Source organism: Limanda limanda, chromosome 3 (assembly GCF_963576545.1).
Source record: "Limanda limanda chromosome 3, fLimLim1.1, whole genome shotgun sequence".
Classification (NCBI taxonomy): domain Eukaryota; kingdom Metazoa; phylum Chordata; class Actinopteri; order Pleuronectiformes; family Pleuronectidae; genus Limanda; species Limanda limanda.
The window spans coordinates 25,106,551-25,125,839 of NC_083638.1; the positions used below are offsets into that span (position 1 = coordinate 25,106,551).

At 40.3% G+C, this 19,289-nt stretch overlaps 1 protein-coding gene across 2 annotated transcripts in view; it reads right to left on the reverse strand.

Moving 5' to 3' along the window:
• lgr4 (leucine-rich repeat containing G protein-coupled receptor 4) overlaps positions 1 to 4,861 on the reverse strand; it is a 29,795-nt gene extending 24,934 nt beyond the window's left edge. For both annotated transcript variants that reach the window (XM_061068728.1, XM_061068727.1), the window contains exon 1: positions 3,951 to 4,861. In XM_061068728.1, coding sequence (XP_060924711.1) covers positions 3,951 to 4,144 — 194 coding nt within the window. In that variant the 5' untranslated portion in view covers positions 4,145 to 4,861. The remainder of the gene's footprint in view (positions 1 to 3,950) is intronic.
• Positions 4,862 to 19,289: the final 14,428 nt, after the last annotated feature.

A 19,289-nucleotide genomic window follows, 5' to 3' on the forward strand; every position in this document is an offset into this window, starting at 1 on the left:
ATTAGCCAACTATCTTGATAAATGGTCCTTAAGATAACAGTGAAATACCGTCCTATTGACTTCACACCATGTTTTTATTGGTCGAAAGCCCAATCACTGTCTGCTGTCTCAAGATAACAATGCAACTGACCACATCTCATCTCAAAACCAACATGCCCATGGGCACAAGCATATTTTCAATCTAAACAAAATGGGCTGTAGATGATAAAATGGCCTACTTGTGTCTTAAACTAGCAAAGACGCCTGGGTCACACTTTGTGCCAGGTGTACGACATGAACCCAAAAACTTCAAAACTTGAATTTCTACCAAATTCCGCTGGTGGTAATATTTGGTTAATGAATACTTGGCACAAGATTCAGCAAAAACAACAACATGGTTGAACTATGTGATGGGGAGGGGATAGGTGTCAAAGTGGAGGACAGGGTCGGGGACTCAGAGAAGGGGAGAGGGCATTAATATTCTACCGTCCACAAGTCATCCAGTTTGGGAGCGGGAACCACTGACTGGCTCCTTTCACCTCTGCTGACCAAGAACAAAAGTATCATTCAGTTAAAAATGGATTGAGGGCACCAGTGGTGAAGCAGCCAAGCCTCACAAGCAGAGTGCAAGACCCCTGACTCCACCCCTCCATTTTCTGTAAGTCTTAACCTTGTTCATACTATGAAAGGGCCCAACCAAAGTGAGATGTAAGCCGCTAACTCGCTCTTGCTCCCTTTAGATGTGCAAGAGTTCATGCAGATACCGTGCCAAGAATTAAACCTGTGCAGAGACTCGGTGGCAGGTAAACTACATACCTTCAAAAGGAGTGTTTGCTTTGTAACAGGCTCAGGGGCCTCCTCTTTTCTCTCATCTGCTTTCCTGTGACAGGGCTGTTTCCATTACAAATGCCAAAACTCGAGCCCCTGTGGGCTGTAGGTGAGTCCAGTCCAACACTGTCATATGATTTATTGTACAGCGTATGTTTTTTCTAAAATAAAAAGGTAAAAATCAATAGAACAATAAAATAAATAGCATTAAATATTTATCCATGTCATTTCCCTGACCTTTGGGCAAGGTTATGCTTACAATACACCTTCAAGTTTCCCTGTTTTTCACACTGACAAGACTAGATTTTATTCTCAGTGTCTCTGCGCCACGACACTGATTCAACATGCACGATGTCTGCAAAAACATTTGTGCCTGATCTGCTAAGATATTGCAATGGCAAAACACTTGTGTATAAGACTTTTCCTTTACACATCAGCAGACCATTGTAGCTGCATTAGCCACGAAAGAAGGAGCCCTTGCAGCTGCAATATGTCTCACTAATCCATCATGATCCCTAACCCCAGTGCTTCACATACAAAAGACGGAGGGAGTGGGAGAGGACAACTAGAGTTCAAGAGACCAGGAGAACAAATGAGAGTAGGACAGAGAGAGGGACAAACAACCTTTCACATACTTTTAGGGGAGTTTGAGGTGAATGTACCAGGCACTTCACTGTTTAAAACCTGTCACCGAGCATTTAGATAACCATGTGCAGAGCAGACAGTGAAGACAACACAATTGTGAAAACAAAGTATTGTTTTCCACTTGGGCATAAAATAGTCCAGCAGATTGGCGGTAAGGGTTATGATATCATTTTGTGAAAACATTGTTTCACGTTGAAGATGTCAGACGGCCCATAATACATTGGAGCACTGTTTTTCCCAGAGGAGAAAAGTATGCCTTAACAGTTTCAGCTGTAGGCAGCAGGCCTCGTGTGACATGTCTTGACAGCCTGGCATATGAATCCACTCCCTCTGTTTACTTTACCTAACACTCTCTTCACAATTGTGATTTCAAGTGGCACAGTGTTGGTTCGGGTGAAGCGAGACTTAACCCACCATTCTTAGAAAGGTGGCAAACAGCACAGAGGCTTCCACGAACAAGAGAAAACCTTTACACTTAAAAGCAAGGTGACAGTGAAACACAAGTTTATTTTATCTCAAACACGTAATACACTCTAAATAGCATGTGCCTTTATAAACTTAAAGTCATAACTTCTCCTAGTTATTATTCAAGGAAGCTAAAAAATTACAACTCAACGCATTAAATTGTTGTTTTCAATGCTGCTGCAGAGGTGGGTACTTAAGTTTATGATTAACCCAGTGGCTGTGAAACAAAGGAGTTTCTAGATGAGGCAATCATCAACTGTTTCTACACCACTACACAGACCCAACATACCTAGTGCCCATTTCTTCTGCTTTAAAAAAGCTAAAATGCTCTCGTATAAGCAACCTAACTTGATCTAGTAGTTTAAGTCTGGCACAAGTTTGACAACTAATTATTTAATGCATGTACAGCAGTGTACAAGGCTCTGCTGGCTTCAATCCATGCAGCATAACTCACCCAAATGTAGCCCCATTTGTGAGCGCAGCACTCCAAACATTACTCTACAATCAAGTCATAGTGTTTCCTATCCAAACCTTGGGAGGGAATTGTTGTGCAGCAGCAGGACGTCTTTAAAAGAAAGGTTGTTTTAGTGGTCTCGGAAAATAAAATGTGTACTTTGTGCCTGAAAAATAAAGTTTGTCAGGGGCCAACTAATGTCTGAATCCAATCTATCCTGGTAGTAAATCCAATCTCAGCTGGTTTGGCCCCAAGCTTTGAATCGTTCCTGGCAAAAAAATTCTGAGACCTGAATATATTTCTTTTAAAACACCTTTCTGCTGGACAGCATATACAAAAAAAAGTCTGCAGGAGGCTATGGTCACAAAATACAAATCATGCTGATGATAAAGTGGTGATAAACTTTGTCAGTAGTTCCATAGGCTAAATGATCTATTATTTGAGAGAAAGGTGATCTGCAGTAATTATAATATCTGACTCATTGTTTAGTCTTTGGTCAACATTCAGTAGTTCCAGACTTTTCTGCTCAGCTAAGTTTTATAAAACTGTAAATATTGTTTTAAAGCTAAACTGAGAGTCGGGAAAAACACGCAAAATACCAAAAGTCAAAGATGAAATCTATTGAAATCGCCTGGTCAACCAAATCTATACAACAAAAATATTAAGTCTACAATCATGACAAATTAAAGAATAAACCGGCCCATTTGAGGAATTGTAATTGGAAGCTTTATTGCAATACCTATGAACAGAAATGGTTAATATCGATAAACAATAGAGTTTCTGATTTGTTTTCTGTAGATAAATTGACTAATCTATTCCAAAATGGCCAACACGCAGCTATTAATAGATAAGTTGATTTGCCGCAAAATGAGTTGCCAATTACTTTGATAATTGATTAATGATTTTGTTCATCGGTTTAACACATTTGCAAACTTTTATGGGTTGACGCTTTTTAAAATGTGAGAATTGGATGTATCTCAGGGTCAAATTGGAAGCTCTTCGGGTTTTAGACTGAAGATCTGACAAAAGAGGATATTTAAAGATGCCACTTTTTCAGGAAAATTTAAATGGGTATTATGACTGTTTTATAAGACTATTAGTTTTAAGTCTTCTCCTTTAAATGTGTGCTCTCTACTTGCTCTTCTCTTAGGGTTGTTCCTTGTAGAGCCCTTTGTGACTTTTATTCTTGAAAAGGTGCTAAATAGTCAAACATTATCTTTAACATCCTTATTACGAAAACACTTGCAGACCAACACGTGTCCAAACTGAAAGCTGCCTTAACGTGGTTCCTGGTGGGAATAGAACTTTTTAGATGTGCCTGGAAAGTTGGTGACAAGTTGTTGTAAAGTTTTAAAAAGTGACACCGAGTTGTGACACACTAAATCACGACTGGAGCCCTCACTACCCAACAGTGTGTGACTGCATCTCCCTCACGGTGTTTCTCCTTCAGTGGAAACTTTAGTGATGTGGAGTGGAGTGTCCATCACCGGCACAACAACATCCCACCACACTCGGCCCTTCGCTGCGACGGGACATGTGTTGAGTGCACAGCCATGTTGAGAGTCGCTGGAACACTTACAGATAGTAGGTGAAGGCACTGAGTCCGGCCGGGACGACGGTCAGTCCTCTGCCGGAGCAGTCCGCTCCTCCATCTTCATCGCAGCCGCACGACGGCGAGCACCCGGCCGCCGAGTGCCCCTGCCCGGCGGCGGCAGGACGGAGCAGAGCCCACAGACACATCCACACACACGTCCACAGCAGACCCCCACGCATCGTGTCTGCGGGTCGGGTTCAGGTGGAAGAAGGAAGGCGACGGGAGGGGAGAGGCAGGCAGGCGGGAAGGGGAGGCTTTGTCCCCGGCGTGTTAGTCTGCTCCGGGCTTCCTCTCCTGCGGTTCTCTCGGCTCAGGCATGAAGAAGAAGAGATGTGACGCTTTTCTTCCTCTCAAAACATATCACACGTTTTAACGAGCCCCCCCAGCGGAAAAACACCCACGTTCACGTGAAGTGGATCGCTACAGACCCGGGAGCTGAGGGGCCGGACATGTCTCCTCGACCCCCTGAGAGTGAAGCCTTCAGCCGGGGAGCTGGCGACAGGAGCGGGAGCCTACTACCTTGCGTTTTTTTGTCCCATTAAATAACACCCCCCACCCTCCCTCCCTCTCCCGGATAAAAACACCGAGCGGCGGCTGGTGAAGCGGATCCGGTGGAACTCTCGCTAACCGGACGATCACTTTGCTGTTTCCCCTCGCGGGAGATCACCGTGTGTTTTCACCCATTCCTGCTCGCGTCCCCCTCCTCGGCTCCTCACATCCACAGCTCTGCGGCCAGGCGGGCTCCCTACCGGACAACCTGCAGCACCGGGCCCGGCCTGTGCTGCTCCAGCGTCAGTCTGCACAGCCAACAACCAGCACTCGCTGCTGGGAAGGAGGAAAAAAACACCAGGTCAAACTTTCCCTGAGGTGAACGAGTGAGTGCAGATTCTCCTCACACCGCTCTGTAAACACGATGCTGCACCGCGAGCAGGGGCGGGTCAAGGGGCCCCAACGACCAGGGGAGGCCCGGGGCTTCACCTGCAGACACTGTCACTGAAAAATAACATGCAAAGTGATTAAAAATTGACTAGAATAGACACAAACAACAACAAAGAGGTGTGATATGACCACTAAGACATGAGCAAACATATAAAGTGACTCAGAACAGACACAAAACAACAACACAGATATGTTAAATGACCACAAAGAGACAAGCAAACATGTAAAGTGACTCAAAATGACAAAAAATAGACACAAAACAACAACAAAGAGATGTATAATGACCACCAAGAGATGAAAAAACTTACAAAGTGACTAAAAATGACAAAAAATAAACAAAAAGCACAACAAGTAAATGTAAAATTACCACAAAGGGATGAAAAGACATACAAAGTGATTCAAAGTGACTAAAAGTAGACACAACGCACATCAAGTAGATGTAAATTGAACACAATATATTAAAAATCATACAAAGTGATTCAAATGGACTTAAAATAGACACAAAGCATCATCAAAGAGATGTAAAATTACAACTAAAGGAAAAAGTAAAAAAGACATAGAGACACAAGAGACCAGAAAGAGACCAAAAGTAAAAAGAGACACAGGCTGTGTCCACATTACATCTAAGTTTTAAAATGCATCACTGTGTGTTAACACCTGGTGTCCACACTAATCTGGAGTTATCAAGTGCCTAAAACAGAGAAGGTTGAAAAAGCTGCTGGCCCTGTTTTAGTTTGGAAAACACCGGGTCTGCATTGTAGGAGGCTTTCACAGTTAAGACTGAACCAGAATAACAGGTGTGAAAGACCAACGGACCAACATTTTGATTGACCAGATCAATTGAATCATGGTTGGATTTGTTTGGTTAATCCCAAAATTATATTACAGCGGCAACAAGAAATATAACTACACAGTGGTTACACGGGCATGCCCAGTAAATATAAATAGTCATGTGATGTGTGATCATTTAGGTGTAATCTATTATACATTGCCGTCTTCACGTCTCTTCACAGATGTTCTACTGGGTGTAAGTCTGAGCTCTTGCTTGGCTGATAAAGGAAATATAGAGACTTGTCTTGAAGCCAGTGTCGGCTTGTATGCTTCAGATCACTGTGCTGAAAGGGGAACCATCGCTATGGTTTCAGGTCACACACACCATCGGGCAGATTTGTTTGTTTGGCAAACTCCAAGAAAGTTGTATGATGTTAAGTTGTTTGAAATAGTTTACATCTTGCCTCTCTACTATAAAGGCGTGGGTGACGGGTTACTGGTGAGATGGTTGTCCTTCCAACTTCTGGAGCTATGATCTGCCTCAGCCTGCTGCACCGACCCCTTACCTGAACGCTCCGGAGATTTCTGTGTTTTTAAGAATCTCCCTTCATGTTGAAAAGCAAACTCCGGAGAAGGTCTCTATGCGATACTGCAGCCATTCCCCAGAGGTCGGGAAATGGCTGGTGACTAATGGGTTCTTGATCATACTGACACACTTATTGCCTGGTATACTCACTTTGACCAGACCGACAACCCTCATAAGGTTCCTGGTGATTCTAAACCTCTTCCATTCTCAATCACTTAGAGCTTTATAAATGGTTTTGAGCCTCTTGACTTGGGTGTTGTCCTCACATTCAGTGTGAATTGCGACTTTCGAAACGCCTCTAGAGTTAATCAATTTAGTTGAGCTCCAATCAATTTGTATACTGATCTCAAAGATCACAGCAAAGGGTCAAATACTTTTTAACAAATAGATTTCAGCTCTTGATTATTTTATTTAGACAATAACTTTCTCATTATGAGTTATTGAATGTAATTTGATGACAAAAACTACCATTAAAAATAAATCTACAACACAACTATATTTAATAACACAGTTTATAATACCAACCACTAGTAATACCTAGAGTTTAATATATACTTACTAAAAATGTATTTACGTCATAATCATATGAGAAGTTTGCACATTCCTTTTGTAAAGCTGAGAAATGTGATGACGTTAAAAGCTAAACCAGTTAAAGAATGCAGAGTAACACTCACAGCACATCACGGATTTTACATTGCTGTTTCAAGGGTTAACTATTACTTCCTGTTTGTTTAGCCCACAACACTCAGGAAAGCACAAGGAGCTGCATGAATAAACCCCTTCCGTCAAACAGCTTTTTACAGGAAGACACTAAACCTCTGGCCTGTCCATTTAACTAGGTGTCAATTTAGCATAAATTCATTTTACGAGCTAACACGCTAGAACTGATCAATCAAATGTTTTGCCAGGAAGTGTCAACAGTAGTTAATAACAAACCTCCACTTTGACATAAATCCACTGCAATACATGCAATAATGAGGAGATCTTTCTTTCAAATTACTTGATGATCATGATCTTTTTGCTCAAAGCCAGCGTTAGTAAACAAGTGAAGTCTTCAAATGTAGAAATTCAGTGATCTAGTCCCAGAGAACATACTGATGTGGGTCACCTCAGGCAACGATGAGACACTGCTGGCCTTCTTGTGGCCGGAACAAAATGGATGTGAGCCTACAGTTGCCCACTTGTGAAATGCCCCATAGTCCGGTCACTTTTGGCAAACACGCAGTTCTCTGCGAGGTGTAATCTGTATGTGAACCTAAAGTGGCCAATGGGGAAAATGGTGAATATGGCCTAAATAGCACAAAACTAATCCAGGCCAGCTTTGACACCTTTAATTGACATGTGGTACTGCTATGGCTCACTTGTGGCCCAGATCAGGCAAACAAGAGCCGACCGTCCAATCACCATCATTCCACACAGAATGTGGACCAGATGTGGGATATAGGCCAGATCTGAATTACATTCATATATGAGTCTAATTCAACAACTTTTCCCAACATATCAGACATAGAAAAATAATACTGTTAAGGCATAGTCTTGACATAATGTCTTAACTTTTTGTGCCAGTCAAACCTCTGAGTTTACAACCCGTTTTGTTTTTGCGGTAAGGTTTATATGGTGAGCACGTTACATTTGATGCATCCTTGTATGTATATTTGAAAAGACTGATTAGATGGGACAAGAAATCACATGGAGTTTGGTCCAAAATTGTAAAACTACGTAAATGCTAACATGATGTCAGACTTTTGCAATCCGTTGAAAAGTCCACCCTCTACCGAGACCTCCAACTTTGGGTTTATGCCATGATCATCACAGTAAGTTACCTCATGAGCTACCTCTTCTCACACCACTAACACATGAGCTCTTGCAGCACCTGACAGCCCCCATAGCATCTCCACCTCTCACATAATGGGATAATCATTAATGCATGGGGAAAGACCAATCAACCAAATGAGGGACAAGGTGCACAGGGTGTGGTGACTATGTGTGGTATTCTTATAGCCAGAGGCGTTCGGGGCAACTGCAGCACAAACATTATAGACATTGGGGTTGGATTACAAGCAATACGTTATCAGCGGAGTGGCTCTACCTAAGAAGGGGCTATTGTCTTGTTATCACCTATATCCTCAACTCATACCTCTTCTATCTCTCTGTAATTTCACTTCTTTTGATCTTTTCAATATTTTATTGTTTTATTACCTTTCGTTGCTCTCATCAGTCTTTTTCTTATCGTTTTAATTATTTTCTCTTATCCAACAACATTTAAGCTATATTTCGTCTAAAACATTTTTTTTTTAACGTAAATAAAGTGTATTAGTATTAATATCAGTATGATCGGCCAGGAAGTGTCAAGTGATATGAACATTTCTGAAAATATACTAAGATAAGTTAATAAATTAAATATTGCCCTTTCACCACATATCAACATTAGTGAAATAACACTGTTACAGTCATACTCTAAGTAATAATTCAAATTAAATAATCTTTAATTTATGGTTCACAGTTTTACTCTTGTACTTGACCTACACAGATGACCATTTAATTTGTCTTATTTTACTGTTTGTAACATTACAAACAAGCCTGTTGTTAAAGACATAAGCAGTGAGTTGTGACGGAAGTAAAAACTTTAAATGACAGTGATGACTTTTGGCCTTAGGTCAGGTTCCTACACTAAAACCTTTGCTTGTTCCATGCCCAACCTATCTTTTATTCGCAGAGTTATTTTGCCGTAAGGCACATAGCCTCAGAGCATCTATTTATGCATAAAGTCCAGCAGTTACTCAGTGTGTAAACATAGCAGTTGTGGGATGACTTATCACTCTTCTGATCTAACTGAGTGAGACATAAGTCTAAAGGTCAAAGCACAATGAATCATCCACTCGACTGAATTTGTGGAGAAACTTCATTCCAGGTATAGTGCTGCCGAGAGTACATGAAGTCATCTGCTGTAACTAATACGATGAACTTTTCACTTTGCCTCATTGAACGAATCCACCAAAACATCCAAATAGATTAGAAGTGAGTTCTGGCATTATTATTAGATCATTAACTTGACTAAAATATGTGTACTGGCACGGATGGAACACGCACTGAGGGGGAGTATTTTCTTAAATTATCTAATTGAAAACCAATTTTCAACCCTAGGATTCATTCATTCTATTAAGAGTTGGAGAAGTTGATCTCAAGCTTTCTCTTGATGTTTAAAGACCATTTGGCAACAAGCACTAATCAAGGTCCACAATTATTTGATAAGTGCAAACAACAGAAATTCATGTCTGTGTTGTGCTATTTCAGACAAAGCACACAGACGTGAAGATTATTTTTATATTATTTTAATTCATGGATGTAGCTGAGTTCTTATGAAGAGAAACACTACCCCACAGTGGTTAGATTTTTTCAGTGCTCCAAACTCCTCTCACACTCAGCGGTCATGTCTTTTTCTCCCGGGGAGTATTACACTGCAGGCTGCTCAGACAGAGACACTGTGTACATGTGATATGCAGTGGAAGGAACATTAATGTAGTTCATATGAGGGAAGCTAAAGAACAGTATGGATGCATTAAAATGTAATAAATATATACATTCATTATTTTAACATGTGTAACCAATATCTTCTCAGTTTTTATAAAGCGGAAAACAATTAAAACCCAGATTATCAAACACCAAACACTCAAAATAAACTGAAATATGAAATGAAAAACTGAACTAAGGTAAAGTAATAAAGTAATTGCAGTGGTGGAAAGTAATTAAGTACATTTCCTCAAGTACTGGACTTTTGTAATATTTTGAGGTACTTGAACCTTATTTGATTGTATTAACTTGCTTCTCTTCTTTTCCCTTTTTCCTGGACTACATTTCTGGGATGTATTTAGTCAGATTGAGATTTTACCAATGACAAAATCATTTACCATTATTTTATAAATGTGACTTAATTTATACTACTTAGCAGTAAATGATCTCCACCTTGACCAAGCTGCAACATTTTGACATTAAAGCCGCTCTAATCAATATTCTTATATCAATAATAAGTCAGGAGACTGTGAAAATGGTTGCTCATATATTGACAAACCCACAGAGAATAAGCTCCAACTCAAATTTTTGACATATGAAGATAGAAACATTGGACCCATTATTTAAGGTCAATTTCAGATGCAGCAGACTTGAAATAAGTCCCTCAATAGGGTTAGAGAACTGTAATTGTCATTGTTAAAGTCATAAACATGGAATCTAATCAGAGGTCTACTGTGTCAAATTCCTCCTCCTAACTCGGACTTTGAATCTCTAACAGCTGTGGCGATTTCCTCTCAATACGTAACGGGTCACAATAAACTATTTGACCTATGGGCTCGTTTTGACCAGCGGGCATTCTCATCTGGAGTCGGTGTGGATTGTTTAATTTGTGAAAATGAAGAGATAAACCATGTTAGCTGATGGTGATTGTTTTATGGACTCTGAAACTGACAATTTTAAACCCAAACAAACTGCAAGTAAATGCAGGTGTTACAACTCTTTAGGTGACAGCATGGCCTTTAGCACTTGTTCCACCTTCAACCCCAACTTCACACTTATTGCCTCATCCCACAAAAAGGACGATGCGAAAATAATGAAAGCACAGCTGTTACTATTTTCAAGTATTACAACAATAAAGCTAAAAGACACAGTTATAAACATTTGAAAATAAATGTTCCGTCCATTATCTGTACTGCTTGTCCTATCAGGGTAGATTGAGGGCTGGAGCCGAACCCTGCAGGTGAGAGGTGGGGTACATCCTGCACAGGTCCATCGTACAGAGACAAACAACCATTCAAATTCCTAAAGTCAATTTAGTTTCTCCAATTAACCAATCTGTGTGTCTATGGACTGTGGGTATACATGTATACTGCACTCAGAAAGACCCCAGCTGAACCAGGATTCAAACCGTGAAACATCTTGCTGTGACGCTAACCACAGCCCCCGTGTGCCACCCTGAATTATGCAGTACACACATCTAATTCCTTGTTCTTCCTTCGGTATGACTAACCCAGCTTCTTTCAGGCCATTCTTCTTCTACTGAGGTTTGTTTGGAATCCTTTCTCCCCCTGTTGTCCTATAAGAGACCCAGTTCCACTGTATCCTCAGAAAAATGTCAGTGATTGTCACTTTGTGTCTCTCTCTGCCAGGCTGTTCCTTTTAGCTCTGATGCCCAATAAGAAAGGCAAGCCCTGAGGGACAATTTGACGCTAACCCTCGGAGAGTTATTAGCGAGTTAGGGATAGTGTGACCGAAACGCCAGATGACGCTATCTGTCTGTCCTCGGAGGAGTGTCAGTGGTCACAATGATCACCTTCTTCTGGAAGCTGCACTGGAGGTCCGATGTTCGTCATTCCCCAGACGATAATAAAGCTTCTTTTGTGAGATGACCATCGCTGACACAAATTAGGAGCATCTCCGCCGAAAGGATCATAGAAACAGAACGGGCTGTGAAGTGAACTTGAAAAAAGTCTCCATTGATGTTTCAAGGTAATGAAGCACTGTTCATTTGGTTCAGACAGTATTATATGAATAACCTTGAAACATATCGTACAAAGGACATACATCGTTCTGCCCATTCACGTCTTGTTGAATGTGCTGTTGTTGCTCTTGACTAAAATTTACATCAATTCAAATCCCCCAACCAAGAGCCACTACATTTACTATAAACCTGTAAAGAAAGTGGATCAGGTTGAACTGACTCAGATAGATGAGGCTTGCGGTTATGGTGACCTAGAAATGTTAACTATTAAGGCCTACAGCTAACATTCTCATATTAAAGGTTACTCATGGATATAATTCCTCAGCAGCAATGGGGGACAAATTGCTCTAAAGAAGCGTCAAAGTCTTAAGGCCTTAAGCTACCACTCTCATTAAAAGTTACTCATGGATATAATGCCTTACCAGCAAAAGAGGGCAAATTGTTCAAGGTTTTTTTAATCAAAGAATGGTTGGTTTAGTTTGTTGAAGACCCTCTCGTGTATTTGAGCTAATGTTTCATATTGTGTTAAAAGTCTCTCAGTGGAGGAGCATTGTGGCACAAATTGTGTAGGTGAAGATGTTTTGCCATCTAAAATCTCCCAGAATGCATGTCCAGTCATGGCATTCTTTCACGATCAGCCCATGTGGTCCTGTCATTCATCCGCTCCGTTTGTATAAATGCTCATTGTGACATTGTCCCCCCCCCAAGCTATGTTCTCCGAGCTGAGAATGTTAGCATCAGTACAGAGCTTGCTGTTGTTTCTCATTACTTGTCCGTTTCAGAAATCCTCTCAGATTAACAAGATGCGCCTTCATCAGTCCAAACACTGTAAACGCTCAGAAGTGACAGTGTAATGAGGGGGTTTACCGCATGTATCATGTAATTGTATTATAATTTCCCTTCTGTCAGAGCAAATGCAAATGTATTAAATAATATAATATTTCTGAATGAAGTTATTCCAAACTTTTACCCACAAAACTTCAATGCACAGATATGAGATGAAACTATGCAACGACAAACAATCAAGAGATAACACTTTAGATAATTAGTGTCTATTGTGACAATTAATTCATACAAGAGGCAGCAACTCAGAATTAATCTCATTATCATTAATTAGAACCATTCATTTCTTTTATCTATTTCATTTAAACTTATAGATAAGTAAAATAATCAAATTTCAGCTATTTGAACAGGACGTTTTTGACACTTTTGCCCCAACAAAATACTTATAAACAATTAATCAACTACCAAAAATACTTTATAACAAGGTATTATACTCCTTGATTCATTGACTTATTGTTTCAGCTGTTTGTATTACAGTATAGTGCACCTTCCTGTTGTTTGGGTTTTTTGTTGTTTCAGCTTAAAACCCTTAGAAATAAATCAGCTAAACGTTTACAAACTGTCACCGCTGAGGAAAGGAAAAGCTCCCAGTTGATGATAAATTTAATGTGGACCTTTTTAGTCACAAAGAACCAACCAGTGTGAAACTGTGCCCCAACAGTTCCAAAACATAATAAATGAAATGCACAGAGGCACGAGAAACACAGAAACAAATATTAGCCCGTGTGTGTCCTGTAGCTCCAGGCTGTCTTTTGAAAGCATGCTGTCAGATTAATTTTCAACCTCTCAATCTGAAGGTCCCGCTGATGGCGAGGCTTGGCTTATCCCGCCTTTATTGTGGAACTACATTTGCAATTGATGGAGCACCAGTAAACCATGCTGCTTTCCTTTTGTGTGCCCTCAAGTCTACAGGGTGTAGACAATGAAAAGAAACAGTGGTGTAATTTAAACAGTGTGTAAGGGGGTGGGGTGGGGAATGGAAATCAGTTAAAAGGCTGCAAGTTTGTAACATGTTTGGGTTAAAAGTATTGACAAAGGAGGTGTAATCTCAATCTATCATTTACGGCTGTTGTGTGGAATTAACTGCAGCAAAATCCAAAGTCTAATAAACTGGTCCACTGTTAAATGTTGTGATGCTGTAATTGCGGAGGGTCTCCTGGTTCCTCAGGAGAGAAAATCTAATGAAGCAGGCTCACGTAAGAATTCATATTGTGGAAATTAAAATGTAATTCATCTGACTTTTGGATGAGTTATAATGACATTGTGTAGATAAAGTACGAGTGCGAGGTTCTGCGTAGAATATTCTGTGGGACTGTTAAATTTGCTCTATGACTAATGGTTAGATGATCCTGCAGGATAAACAGGGATTGGCGAGGTTCATCTGAAATCCCTGAGAAGGAGCGAAGCAGAAAGAACAAACGGAAATCACATTTTCATTCTCGTTTTCTTATGAATACTAATGTTTAAGATTTTGTAACTAAAACCTAAGGGCACCATATGGAGTTTTCTTGTTAACAAATGTATGTCCTGAAGCCTTAAAAAAATGATTCCAATGACTTTTCTTTCTTGTAAAACATTTACAGAAAATCTTTGCTTGCATCCCAGTTTACTAAAATCTCTTTTTTTGTTCCTTGGTTGGTGCATGTTATGTTTACTGGTGCGTTGTCTTTTCAAATCACTTCATATAAAGTTGGACGAAATGATTGCTACCCTAAAGTGAGGCCAAAGCATCTCGATCTCCACCTAGTGGCTGGCTCAAGTATACATCATAAACCCCACCTCCTAAATGTTAGTGGATGGCACATGGAACACCCCAAAAAGTAAACGTGAAAAGCTGAGACTTGCTCGCGATTGGCCGTGCATGTGTATCTGTGAGACATCACTACCACGCCTTCCCCCCCGCGATTGCTACTGTGCAGACTCTGGCACCAAATGCACAAGATGGCGGCCCTTGTATCTGGGATATTCAGGCAAGGGCTGGTGTCATAAAGCATCCTGGAGGCGGATATGTTTATAGCAAGTCGACTCCATTGCCTTTATCGCGAGAGTTCTCAAATCTCATTCTCTTTCCAAGTTAATGCCTCTTTTTCATCCTGAAGAATTTGTATTCTTTTTATTTCTGTTTTGCATCTGTTGAGTGTTAAAAACAGAATTGACACACCCACTTTATCCCCACATGGGGAAACTCTCACATTTTCCAGACATTGTACTTGGGGGCTGGTAGGAAGCGTTTCAGTAAAATATTTGGACTCAAGTGCATATCTGAAAGCAGCTCAAGAATCATTGATTGAATGATAATTATTGTGTGAGCCATAGTGCTGCTTTGTGCTAAATGCTAACCTCAAGATGCTAATATTCTCATTTGCGAATCAGAACCTAACACAGAGAACAGCTGACTATGCGAAATCAGCAGAAATACCATTAGTCTCTGGTCAATAGTCCTGAACCAAAGTATTGGAAAAATTTAAATTTTAACCTGATGGTGGCGTTAGCAGAAAAGCAAATGACCAAAGTTATACAATTTCATCTCAAAGGAGGGCCTGAATAGCTACACCAATTTGCACAGCAATCCATCAATAGTTCCCAAAGCTACAACTATGTGCCGCATGGTGCAGATCGACGAAATGTCGGTATATTCATCCTCTGAGGATCATGGCAGGTCTGTATAAAGTTTTATCAACCATTCAGAGAGCCAGGCAGGCTGAAATACAGATGTTTGCCTCTGAGCATGAAAAGCTCATGTGTGTGTCATGACACATTTGGGCAGTCAACTACGTCCTCGAACCTCACCTGACCCACTGTGGATGGAGGTAATGCACCCAGTGCACCGAATCCTCAAGCCACTTTGCACTGACCCTGACATACATTGCATAAGAGAACTCCTTCTTGTTTCTCAAATCACCCTATTTCCTTTTTTGTCCTTTCAGAGTTAACCCACTCCCTGGTGAGAGAAAACAAACGATTTTCTATTAGTTCTCAAGATTCAAACGATGAGTGTGACTCACCGTTGGCTTATACAACACAAACCTTCATAGTTCTCTAAGCTCCTCTCCTCTCTCCTTCTGTCACTCCTCCCTATCCTTCTATCTTTCTCTTTCTATTTCCTCCACCATCGTGTAAAGTCTCAAGGGTAGACTGAATGTCCTCTTCCATTTGGCTGCTATTTTGGTCTCCATGTCAACAAGCTATGAGTCATCAACCCTGCCAAAACATGGAGTCATTCACTGAAACATGTTACTATTAATATAGCAATCAACTGAGTCAATTAAACAACTGGCTTACAGATGTGAGGATGAACAGAAGTACATGAACACTTGAGCACAGCATCACAGTGTCGGCATTTTCTTGTAAAGGAGCTGTTTAAAGATTCTGTCTCCTCTGAGCCTATTTTTACATGCTGCTGTTAAAGCACTTTCAGCACAACAAAATATGGGATCACACACTCTCTCTCTGCTCCTAACTCACTGTGGGGAGCGTGTGTGTGTGTGTGTGTTTGTGTGTGTGTTTGTTTGTGTGTGTGTGTGTGTGTGTGTGATGCGATGTTTAAAGTGGGGTCAACATGTCCCACTCAAATGAATGGATCTATCTATCAATCTATCTATCTATCTATCGATCTATCTATCTCTATATACATATATATTGGTCTGTCTCTGTCTGAATATCGATCATTCATCCATCCATCCATCTATCTGTTTATCTACCATCTACCTTTCCATCCAGCAATTCATCGATGTTAACTAGCAAACAAGAGGTCAAAGAGTACATAGTAAATAAAATTAGTCCAGTCTGGATCATTAACATTTGTTTAAAGAGGCTAATTTGATATAAGTCATCTGCTAATGATTCATTACTGTAGCCTCTGAAGTCAAATTTTTGTTCATTATCACTACATCTACCGTTAGCTTGGCTTGGTTGCATAATGACATTTAACATTTTGATAACTATACGTGGCTCAGCAGTTTCGGGCTATAGTCGATTCACAGAACAAAGGCCCTGGGTTCAAATATCTCCACAGACAAGATTGGCTCTATTGTTGTGGACTTGTAATCTTTCATGGAAAACAAGTTGTAAACACATCACTGACAGGAAATATGGAGCTGCACCATCATTCATCTGAGGTTATTTTTCTGAACATATTTCCAATATTTACTCTCTTTTAGCTCTTTTTTTGGTCTCAACTGTTGGGGGAAACGTGAGGGTCTTTCGCTGCTAAATGCTGTAAACTGTTCACTTACAAGTCGCAAACTTTATCCGTCCTATGTTTAGTCTACTGTGGGATTTTGGAGCTTTTCACCTATTTTGAGGGATGAATTGCTGTTAATTTCTATTCATCATTCAATGTTCTAAAGCAAAAGGGTTGTATTAGTCTCTTAATTAATCAGCGGGGGTGTTTTGAGCATAACATGAAATGAACCAATCCCATTCCCTTTAAGATCCGGGTGCACTCACACCTTGGTGGAATTCTATTTATAGGCTGGATTTTCCAGGTAGTTAAGAAACAACACTTCTCTGTAGAGGAATCGGTTTTGCTTTGTTTACGAGCAGCTGTGTGTGTGTGTGTGTTTCTGGCAAGCAGAGTGCGTGTGTGTTTTGCACCCGCCTGTGTAGGTGTGCATTACTGGAGATGGGCCTTTTATGAGAATCAGATATATACTGTATACATACTGTATATACAACAACAATAAAACCAGTTACCGGTTTTAATGGTTTTAATGTTGTGGCTGATCAGTGTGTGTCATTACTGTAAGCCATTACACTAATACAATGGATAGGAATACCCAGTTTAAATATAAACCCTGGAAACAAGCCCACCTGTCCACTGAGAGAAACCATGCCACTCTATAGGAGCCAAAGTTTATAGCCCTAAGTATAGCTGATAGTATTTCCACCCTACCACTCTTATGCAAAACTAATTAATAATTTCTCAGCCGATGTCCTCTATGAGAAACATCAGAGGGCTGAATCACATCCCTGGATCTCTCTTGCGCACATATTTCTGCCAGCACAGTTAGGCAAGGCTTTCCCAAAGACCTCTAGGCGTGTGTTTGATGAGATGCTGTTAATAAAGGAATCATGAAGCAAAGAAATGCAGAGAGACTGAAAGGGAATGACTGTTTGTGTGAGCGATGCAAAATGAGGAGTGATGAGGCAAACATTTTGTTGTTCTTTTTCAGCACTTTCATACGCTGAGCGGAGCAGCTCAATCATCTGCACATTTACAATCAATGAGAACTTAACGTGCTTTAACTGCTCTCACTGCGTAGCTGCTGTGAACCACAAGGCGGATTGCTCCTCTCTTTTCTTTCTCTTCAAGATTGCTGGAAGTTGCCCCGACAATTGATGGTCTGCGTCATGCAACACAAATGCATACGCCCACAATGAATGCTAACACACTTACACACACCCACTGTACAGAAGCTCATATGGAGCTGGTTTCTACATTTGTTTGGTGTTTCCCTGCATCAGTTTTTGATCGTATTAAAGACACTTAAAGACAATAAGAGAAAGAAAACAGAAAAAACTGCAGTGTATATATATATATACAAATATATATATATATATATATATATATATCTGGAGAAATTGTTTGTATTTTGACATTTTTTCATGTCCCATCCACTAACACAGAGGAGGCCAGGTTTATGACCTATACTGCAGCCATCCACCAGGCGGCTATCAAGATGGTTTGGCTTCACTTTTGGGGAGCTGTCACGTCATCCATCTTTATTTACAGTAAATGGTTTGAAACTATTCCTCTGATAGAGAGTAACGCACCAATGAACTTTACATGCACCAGCAGAAACAGGAACAAAAAAAAAATGTCTTCACAAATGTTTGATGTTTATAGAAAATGGATTTGAGTCAGCCAGCCACCAGGGGGCTATCAGGATGTTTTGGCTTTACTTTGAGGGAGCTGTCATGTCATCAGTCTTTATTTACAGTCTTTGGTCAGGTGGTAGAGCTTTTTCACTGAAAACAGATGTCTCTTAAAAACAACACTTTGAGAACAGAACTAAAGCTGTGAAGAACAAGCAATTCCTTTTCAGTAACATAGTGATGTGGTCCATTGCTATTATTTTTATATAATGATTATTTACACAACAACTTTATGCAACAGTAAAAAATCAAGCCAGCTGGCAAGTGAAAATACATGAGCTCTATTTATGTAAAATTTATAAAATAAAATGAATCAGTGACACTTGCAGCAGATTTCCGGAGCAAAGGAGGATCCCTATGTGAGCCATTGAAGAAAAGTTCAAACTGATTATGTCCATTTGTCTTCCCTCATTTCTGTTGAAGCTATAGCAATTCAGGTTTTTATAGCCACTAATATTTTTGCTTGATTTTATTTAAGAATTTATTCAAATAACCTGGGAATGAGTCTTTAGAAGTATAAAGAGCTCAATGCCCACATGGCTGGTATGACAAAGAACAAGTGGAGAAAAGTGAAAAGTAAAAGTCACAGCACTCAGGCAACAGATGTAACAAGTTCCTGTCGAGAACAGGCAGCTGGTGAGCTCGATCGGGCCTGCTCTCTCTCTCCCAAGCTCACAGGGTTTGTTTACTGTAGGTGAAGTGGAAAGTCACTGAGAACAGAAGCTTCAGGAGGATGTTTCAGCAAATAAAATGACAAATATCACTTAGTTGGTATTTACAAGATGCTGCTGTGTGAGAGTTATTACATTTTATTAAA